Below are 10,873 nucleotides of genomic sequence, written 5' to 3'. Positions count from 1 at the left end.
TTATATTCGTGTTCATGGTATTTAAATAAATAAAAAAAAACCATTCAGAAAAAGAACCCATACAATCCATAACTATATTTCTGTCATTCCAGAAAACACAGGTTCTGTTTCTTTCCATCAGTAGGTTTCAGTGTTTAGTGGCCAATATATTGACCAGAAATTATTGATTAATTCCCAAAATGCAGTTTCTTTTTTGAATGTCCAAACAATATGTGACCAAGTGTTAAATATTTACAAACTACTATTAACACCTCATAAACAGATACATAGAGCATATATTCACAATAAAAGAGAGGTTTGTAGACAGCGGGATTGTGCATCAGTGAAGCATGTTGTCTTGATGATCCAGTAATTAATAAACAATGTCCCACAACAGCTGCACGTCCTCAGTGTATCTGAAGCCTAAAGAGCTCATCTCTTTTTCCAGTAGAGGTATAAAGACCAGTGATGAGGTTAAAAGTGAAATGGGAGAGCTGGGTTCGTAGGTCTTGAGTTTCCTTCCTTTGTCACCCACTCTCCAGTACAAAAGTTCAACATTCATACACAATAGTTTAGTCTGTTGAGCAGACAGTGATAGTGCTTTGTGAGTTGCTAACAAACAGAATTATAAAACATACAACACTCTAAAAGCACCGTGTAAAACATCCGGCGTTCACTGAGGGTATCTTCCTGTTCGTCCGCAAATGCTTTTTGGAATCGTAAAGTACATTTTCAGTTCGTGAAAAACCTGTTCCAACAGTTTCAGAGTCCCTTTGTCTGAGAGCTGGGTAGCTATTTTACCATGCTAATTAATAACTAAGTTTACTAAAACATTGTTTCCTAAAATACAGGTGGAAAAAGTCCAATGTGCGCACATGCTCCGAGCGCTGAAGAGAAATTAGAAGCCTACAATCTACTGTGCTTTAAACCCCATCAGACCTCGACTGCTGAATAATTAGGCAACTTTTCCTCGCAGCAGATTCCTTTGATGTCGCGGTGGGTTACAGATTCTGTCTGTCACACAAACCCAGCAGGAGTCAGCGTGAGGGAAGCAGGTCTGGCAGCTGTGGAGTGGAGTCATGGAGCGTTATCTCCAGTTTGATTGCTTGGCTTTGTGCTGTGCTGACGCTAGGTTTCACATTCAGATTTCATGCTGCGTGTGTTCGTGCGCACATTTTGTCTCGCCGTCCTACCTCTCCCGTCCTTTGTGTTGTGTGCGTCTTAGTGGAGCAGCAGTTGCTCAGAGGTGATCAGCAGGAGGAGGCACTGATCTTCTCCGAGACGTCGGGGTCGGACTTGGCCACCAGGAAACGTAGACGACCTCCTCCCAGACGAATCAGATCCACCGCGCTGCAAGGAGCATTACAGGAGGAAGCAGAGAGAGAGGAAGAAAGAGTCAAGTTACGTGCAGCTCAGCAGAGACAGAGTAAGGATGACTGTCTGGGCATCAATCAATCAAAGCAATCAATTGGCTTAAGAGGCTGACAGCCATGGGTATAGTCAACGTGGGAAGACTGCTCAGTCTGTCAGCAAAGTCAATACCCCCAATAGCACCACTGAAACAGCCTCTGTACCTCTGGTAGTCTGCTCCTATCAGACTGGTCCCATTCACAGCCAGGATGCGATCTCCGATCCTCAGTCTGCCGTCGGAGGCAGCAGGTCCGTCAGGGATCAGAGTCCGGATGTAAATGCCTGGAGCGTTGAGAGGAGTGTGCTGCAGAGGGGAGAAGTGTTTTAGCGTGTCCATTATTTAGGTGAGCATCCGGTAGAACTTTTTGGGTCCTTAATATATCGTAGGTGTGTTAAAACATCTACATGATGCTAATAAAATGTTTCAATCACCAGTTTGACACATTTTTTTAATGACCTTTTGGCGAATGTTTACGCCCCATCCTCACTTTCAAATGACTTTTTGTGTACTTTTTTCAACATACTATAGTATGACTTTTTTTAACTTTTTTCAACGTGCTATACTATGACCTTTTTTTTTAAACTTTTTTCGACATACTATACTATGACTTTTTTCGTCATACTATACTATGATTTTTTTTTTTCGACATGCTATACTATGATTTTTTTTTTTTTTCGACATACTATAGTATGACTTTTTTTTTACTCTTTTCGACTATGACTTTTTTAAACTTTTTCGTCATACTATAGTATGACATTTTTTTTTTACTTTTTTCGACATACTATAGTATGACTTTTTTTCGACATACTATGACTTTTTTTTAACTTTTTTTTCGACATACTATACTATGACTTTTTTTTAAACTTTTTTTTCGACATACTATACTATGACTTTTTTTCATACTATAGTATGACTTTTTTCGACATGCTATACTATGACTTTTTTTTAAACTTTTTTCGACATGCTATACTATGACTTTTTTCGACATACTATACCATGACTTTTTTCGACATACTATACTATGACTTTTTTCGTCATACTATAGTATGACTTTTTTCGACATGCTATACTATGACTTTTTTTAAACTTTTTTCGACATGCTATACTATGACTTTTTCGACATACTATACCATGACTTTTTTCGTCATACTATAGTATGACTTTTTTTCGACATACTATACCATGACTTTTTTCGACATGCTATACTATGACTTTTTTTTTTTTTTTTTTTTTTCGAGATACTATAGTATGACTTTTTTCGACATACTATAGTATGACTTTTTTCGACATGCTATACTATGACTTTTTTTTTTTTTTTTTTTCGACATGCTATACTATGACTTTTTTTCGACATACTATGACTTTTTTTTATTTTTTCGACATACTATAGTATGACCTTTTTTCAACGTGCTATACTATGACTTTTTTTTTTTTTTTTTTTAAACTTTTTTCGACATACTATACCATACTTTTTTATACTTTTTCGAGATTCATAGTCTAACTTTTTTTCGACATACTATACCATGACTTTTTTAGACATACTATACCATGACTTTTTTCAGTCATACTATACTATGACTTTTTTTTAAACTCTTTTCGACATGCTATACTATGCCTTTTTTTCGACATACTATACTATGACATTTTTTTTAACTTTTTTCGACATACTATACCATGACTTTTTTCGACTTGCTATACTATGACCTTTTTCGTCATACTATATTATGACTTTTTTTCGACATGCTATACTATGAATTTTTTTTTAACTTCTTTTGACATACTATACTATGATTAATTTTTTTTTTACTTTTTTCGTACCATATGCTATACTATGACTTTTTTTTTAATTTTTTCGACATACTATAGTATGACTTTTTTTTTCGACATACTATACCATGACTTTTTTCGACATGCTATACTATGACTTTTTTTTTTTTTTTTTCGAGATACTATAGTATGACTTTTTTTTCGACATACTATACCATGACTTTTTTCGACATGCTATACTATGACTTTTTTTTTTTTTAATTTTTTCGACATACTATAGTATGACTTTTTTTCGACATACTATGACTTTTTTTTTAAACTATGACTTTTTTTCGAATTTCGACATACTATAGTATGACTTTTTTCAACATACTATACTATGACCTTTTTTTTTAATACTATGACTTTTTTTTTTTTTTCGACATACTATACCATGTTTTTTTACTTTTTTCGAGATACTATAGTCTGACTTTTTTTCGACATACTATACCATGACTTTTTTAGACATACTATACCATGACTTTTTCGTCATACTATACTATGACTTTTTTTCAACTTTTTCGACATGCTATACTATGACTTTTTTCAACATACTATACTATGACTTTTTTTTTAACTTTTTCGACATGCTATACTATGACTTTTTTTCGACATGCTATACTATGACTTTTTTTTTTTCGTCATACTATATTATGACTTTTTTCGACATGCTATACTATGACTTTTTTTTAACTTTTTTGACATACTATACTATTTTTTTTTTTTTACTTTTTTCGATATGCTATACTATGACTTTTTTTTAATTTTTTCGACATACTATAGTATGACTTTTTTTCGACATACTATACCATGACTTTTTCGACATGCTATACTATGACTTTTTTTTAAATTTTTTTCAACATACTATACTATGACTTTTTTCAACATACTATACTATGACTTTTTTTAAACTTTTTCGACATGCTATACTATAACTTTTTTTTTTTTTTTTCGTCATACTATAGTATGACTTTTTTTTCGACATGCTATACTATGACTTTTTTTTAAACTTTTTTCGACATGCTATACTATGCTTTTTTTTTTTTTTTTTTTTCGACATACTATACTATGACTTTTTTTTTTTCGACATACTATAGTATGACTTTTTTTTTTTTCGACATGCTATACTATGACTTTTTTCGACATACTATACCATGACTTTTTTCGACATGCTATACTATGACTTTTTTTTTAACTTTTTTCGACATACTATAGTATGATTTTTTTTTTTTTTCGACATACTATACTATGACTTTTTTTCGACATGCTATACTATGACTATTTTTTTTTTACTCTTTTTTCGACATACTATACTATGACTTTTTTTTTTTCGACATACTATACTATGACTTTTTTTCGACATACTATATTTGACTTTTTTCGTCATACTATAGTATGATTTTTTTTTTTTTTTTTTCGACATACTATACTATGACTTTTTTTTTTAACTTTTTTCGACATGCTATACTATGACTTTTTTTTTTTCGACATACTATACCATGACTTTTTTTTTTTCGACATACTATACTATGACTTTTTTTACTCTTTTCGACATGCTATACTATGACTTTTTTTTCGACATACTATGACTTTTTTATGACTTTTTTTTCGACATACTATACTATGACTTTTTTCGTCATACTATAGTATGACTTTTTTTCGACATACCAAACTATGTTTTTTTATAGTTTTTCGAGATACCATAGTCTTTTTTTTTAACTTTTTTTCGACATACTATACCATGATTTATTTTTATTTTTTCCGATATACTATACCATGACTTTTTTTTTTCGACAGGCCATTCTATTACTTTTTTTTTTTTTTTTTTTTTTACATACTTTACTCTGACTATTTTGACATACTATACAATGACTTTCTTCATTCTATTCTATAATCTTTATTTGGAATATTATACTGTGACTTTTTTTTGTACATTGTATAAGTGATGGCCACAGGATCTTTGCCAGGTCCTTGTGTTTGTGTTACTTTCTTGCTGTATTGTCCGTCTTTCAGTGTTCCTGGCTGGTTGGAGCTGGAGGCCTTCAAGGATATGGATTCAGTTGGCAAATGTTTCCACTCTACAAGACTCGCCCCATCCTGGGAATTGTGGACTTATTTTTCCCTGGCAGCACTTATTGCAATTTTGGACGTTTAATTAACTGTATACTTTATGTCATTACCTCCATTAATTTGGTTGTAAGTTTCCCTGCTAGTACCATTTGGTGAAATGAATAAACCTTTGTGAAGAAAAAATTGTGTGTGCTTTACTTATTTGTCCACGTCTTAGATTCGGACCATAACATGACTTTTGAATGACTCTTTTGTGCATAAGTAACTATGTTTTTTTGAAGGACTTTTATTTCATTCACAATACGAAGACTTCTTTTTTGAGAAACAATACAATCCCTTTCTTCGACATACTATACTATGACTTTTTGTGACATTTTTTGACACAGTATACTATGACTTTTTTCGACATACTATAATATGACTTGAAAGTCTATGACTTTTTTTTCAACTTTTTCGACATCCTATACTATGACCTTTATGGACATACTATAATATAACTTTTTTCGACATACTATACCATGACTTTTTTCGTCATACTATAGTATGACTTTTTTTTAACTTTTTTCAACATGCTATACTATGACTTTTCTTTAAACTTTTTTCGTCATACTATACTATGACTTTTTTTCGACATACTATACTATGACTTTTTTCGACATACTATACTATGACATTTTTTTTAACTTTTTTCGACATACTATACTATGACTTTTTTCGACATACTATACTATGACTTTTTTCGACATACTATACTATGACTTTTTTCGACATACTATACCATGACTTCTTTCGTCATACCAAACTATAGGTTTTTTTATACTATTTTTCGAGATACCATAGTCTAACTATTTTTTTCGACATACTATACCATGATTTATTTTTATTTTTTCCCGATATACTATACCATGACTTTTTTCGACAGGCCATTCTATTACTTTTTTTTTTTTTTTTTTTACATACTTTACTCTGACTATTTCGACATACTATACAATGACTTTCTTCATTCTATTCTATAATCTTTATTTGGAATATTATACTGTGACTTTTTTGTACATTGTATAAGTGATGGCCACAGGATCTTTGCCAGGTCCTTGTGTTTGTGTTACTTTCTTGCTGTATTGTCCGTCTTTCAGTGTTCCTGGCTGGTTGGAGCTGGAGGCCTTCAAGGATATGGATTCAGTTGGCAAATGTTTCCACTCTACAAGACTCGCCCCATCCTGGGAATTGTGGACTTATTTTTCCCTGGCAGCACTTATTGCAATTTTGGACGTTTAATTAACTGTATACTTTATGTCATTACCTCCATTAATTTGGTTGTAAGTTTCCCTGCTAGTACCATTTGGTGAAATGAATAAACCTTTGTGAAGAAAAAATTGTGTGTGCTTTACTTATTTGTCCACGTCTTAGATTCGGACCATAACATGACTTTTGAATGACTCTTTTGTGCATAAGTAACTATGTTTTTTTTTTTTTTTTTCATTCACAATACGAAGACTTCTTTTTTGAGAAACAATACAATCCCTTTCTTCGACATACTATACTATGACTTTTTGTGACATTTTTTGACACAGTATACTATGACTTTTTTCGACATACTATAATATGACTTGAAAGTCTATGACTTTTTTTTCAACTTTTTCGACATCCTATACTATGACCTTTATGGACATACTATAATATAACTTTTTTCGACATACTATACCATGATTTTTTTTTTTTTCGTCATACTATAGTATGACTTTTTTTTTCGACATTATACTTTTTTTTTTTTCAACATGCTATACTATGACTTTTCTTTAAACTTTTTTCGTCATACTATACTATGACATTTTTCGACATGCTATACTATGACTGTTTTTTTAACTTTTTTCAAAGTGACTTTTTTTTTTTTTACTATACATGACTTTTTCGACATACTATACCATGACTTCTTTCGTCATACTATAGTATGACTTTTTTTTTTACTTTTTTCGACATACTATACTATGACTTTTTTCGACATACTATACTATTTTTTTCGACATACTATACCATGATTTTTTTTTTTTTTTCGACATACTATACTATGACTTTTTTCGACATACTATACTATGATTATTTTCGTCATACTATAGTATGACTTTTTTCGACATACTATACTATGACTTTCTTCATTCTATTCTATAATCTTTATTTGGAATATTATACTGTGACTTTTTTGTACATTGTATAAGTGATGGCCACAGGATCTTTGCCAGGTCCTTGTGTTTGTGTTACTTTCTTGCTGTATTGTCCGTCTTTCAGTGTTCCTGGCTGGTTGGAGCTGGAGGCCTTCAAGGATATGGATTCAGTTGGCAAATGTTTCCACTCTACAAGACTCGCCCCATCCTGGGAATTGTGGACTTATTTTTCCCTGGCAGCACTTATTGCAATTTTGGACGTTTAATTAACTGTATACTTTATGTCATTACCTCCATTAATTTGGTTGTAAGTTTCCCTGCTAGTACCATTTGGTGAAATGAATAAACCTTTGTGAAGAAAAAATTGTGTGTGCTTTACTTATTTGTCCACGACTTTTTTCGAGATACTATACCATGACCTTTTTCGTCATACTATACCATGACTTTTTTCGTCATACAATAGTATGACTTTTTTTTTTACTTTTTTCGACATACTATACTATGACTTTTTTTTTTAAACTATACTATTTTTCGACATACTATACTATGACTTTTTTTTTTTCGTCATACTATAGTATGACTTTTTTTTTACTTTTTTCGACATACTATACTATGACTTTTTTTTACTTTTTTTCGACATACTATACTATGACTTTTTTTTTCGACATACTATACTATGACTTTTTTCGACATACTATACTATGACTTTTTTTTCATACTATAGTATGACTTTTTTTTTTTTTTCGACATACTATAGTATGATTTTTTTTTTACTTTTTTCGACATACTATACTATGACTTTTTTTTTTTTTTCGACATACTATACTATGATTTTTTTTTTTTTTTCGACATACTATACCATGACTTTTTTCGTCATACTATAGTATGACTTTTTTTTTACTCTTTTCGACATGCTATACTATGACTTTTTTCGACATACTATGACTTTTGTTTTAACTTTTTTCGACATACTATACTATGACATTTTTTTTAACTTTTTCGACATGCTATACTATGACTTTTTTTTTTTTTCGACATACTATACTATGACATTTTTTTTAACTTTTTACTATACTATGACTTTTTTTTACTCTTTTCGACATACTATGACTTTTTTTTAACTTTTTTCGACATACTATACTATGACTTTTTTCGACATACTATACCATGACTGTTTTTTTTTTTTTCGACATGCTATACTATGACTTTTTTTTTACTTTTTTCAACATGCTATACTATGACATTTTTTTTAAACTTTTTTCGACATACTATACTATGACTTTTTTCGACATACTATACTATGACTTTTTTTTTTTTTTCGACATACTATACTATGACTTTTTTTTTCGACATGCTATACTATGACTTTTTTTTTATTTTTTTTCGACATACTATAGTATGACTTTTTTTTTTCGACATACATACTATACTATTTTTTTTTTTTTTTTTACTTTTTTTGAAATACTATAGTATGACTTTTTTCGACATACTATACTATGACTTTTTTCGACATGCTATACTATGACTTTTTTTTAATTTTTTCGACATACTATAGTATGGCTTTTTTCGACATATATTATGACTTTTTGTGACATACTATTTATGACATACTATACTATGACTTTTTTCGACATGCTATACTATGACTTTTTTTTTACTTTTTTCGACATGCTATACTATGACTTTTTTTTTACTCTTTTTGACATACTATACCATGACTTTTTTCGTCATACTATAGTATGACTTTTTTTCGACATACTATACTATGACTTTTTTCGACATACTAAACTATGATTTTTTTGTTTGTTTTTTCGACATACTATACCATGACTTTTTCGACATACTATACCATGACTTTTTTCGTCATACTATAGTATGACTTTTTTTACTCTTTTCGACATGCTATACTATGACTTTTTTTTAAACTTTTTTGACATACTATACCATGACTTTTTTCGTCATACTATAGTATGATTTTTTTTTACTCTTTTCGACATGCTATACTATGACTTTTTTTAAACTTTTTTCGACATACTATACCATGACTTTTTTCGTCATACTATAGTATGACTTTTTTTCGACATGCTATACTATGACTTTTTTCGTCATACTATAGTATGACTTTTTTCGTCATACTATAGTATGACTTTTTTTCGACATGCTATACTATGACTTTTTTTTTAACTTTTTTCGACATACTATACTATGACTTTTTTCGACATACTATACCATGACTTTTTCGACGTGCTATACTATGACTTTTTTTTTAAACTTTTTTGAAATACTATAGTATGTATCGACATATTATACTATGACTTTTTGTGTACTTTTTTCAACATACTATACTATGACTTTTTTCGACATGCTATACTATGACTTTTTTCGACATGCTATACTATGACTTTTTTTTTTTAACTTTTTTGACATACTATACCATGACTTTTTTCGTCATACTATAGTATGACTTTTTTCGACAAACTATACTATGACTTTTTTCGACATACTATACCATGACTTTTTTCGTCATACTATAGTATGACTTTTTTTCGACATGCTATACTATGACTTTTTTTTAATTTTTTTCGACATACTATAGTATGGCTTTTTTTCGACATACTATATATACTATGGCTTTTTTTTTTTTTCCTTTTTTTGAAATACTATAGTATGACTTTTTTCGACATACTATACTATGACTTTTTTTCGACATGCTATACTATGACTTTTTTTTAAACTTTTTTCGACATACTATACTATGACTTTTTTCGACATACTATAGTATGACTTTTTTTCGACATGCTATACTATGACTTTTTTTAAACTTTTTTTGAAATACTATAGTATGACTTTTTTCGACATACTATACTATGACTTTTTTTCGACATACTAAACTATGATTTTTTTTTTTTTAGTTTTTTTCGACATACTATACCATGACTTTTTTCGACATACTATACCATGACTTTTTTCGACATACTATACCATGACTTTTTTCGTCATACTATAGTATGACTTTTTTTTTTACTCTTTTCGACATGCTATACTATGACTTTTTTTTAACTTTTTTCGACATACTATACCATGACTTTTTTCGTCATACTATAGTATGACTTTTTTTCGACATGCTATACTATGACTTTTTTCGTCATACTATAGTATGACTTTTTTCGTCATACTATAGTATGACTTTTTTCGACATGCTATACTATGACCTTTTTTTTAACTTTTTTCGACATACTATACTATGACTTTTTTCGACATACTATACCATGACTTTTTTCGACATGCTATACTATGACTTTTTTTGAAAACTTTTTTTGAAATACTATAGTATGTATCGACATACTATACTATGACTTTTTTCGACATACTATACTATGACTTTTTTCGACATGCTATACTATGACTTTTTTTTAACTTTTTTCGACATACTATACCATGACTTTTT

The 10,873-nt window shown here is 30.1% G+C and overlaps 1 protein-coding gene across 1 annotated transcript in view; it reads right to left on the bottom strand.

Moving 5' to 3' along the window:
- Positions 1–52: 52 nt before the first annotated feature.
- radil (Ras association and DIL domains) overlaps positions 53–10,873 on the bottom strand; it is a 44,481-nt gene continuing 33,660 nt past the window's right edge. The window contains 2 exon segments of the mRNA XM_054605093.1: positions 53–1,329; positions 1,554–1,693. Of these exon segments, the coding sequence (XP_054461068.1) occupies positions 1,230–1,329; positions 1,554–1,693 (240 nt within the window). The 3' untranslated portion in view covers positions 53–1,229.

The sequence above is a fragment of the Anoplopoma fimbria genome, chromosome 9 (assembly GCF_027596085.1).
Source record: "Anoplopoma fimbria isolate UVic2021 breed Golden Eagle Sablefish chromosome 9, Afim_UVic_2022, whole genome shotgun sequence".
In the NCBI taxonomy this organism is placed as follows: Eukaryota; Metazoa; Chordata; class Actinopteri; order Perciformes; family Anoplopomatidae; genus Anoplopoma; species Anoplopoma fimbria.
The sequence above is the reverse complement of the archived record's forward strand: the minus strand, read 5'-3'. Positions and strand labels throughout refer to the sequence as shown.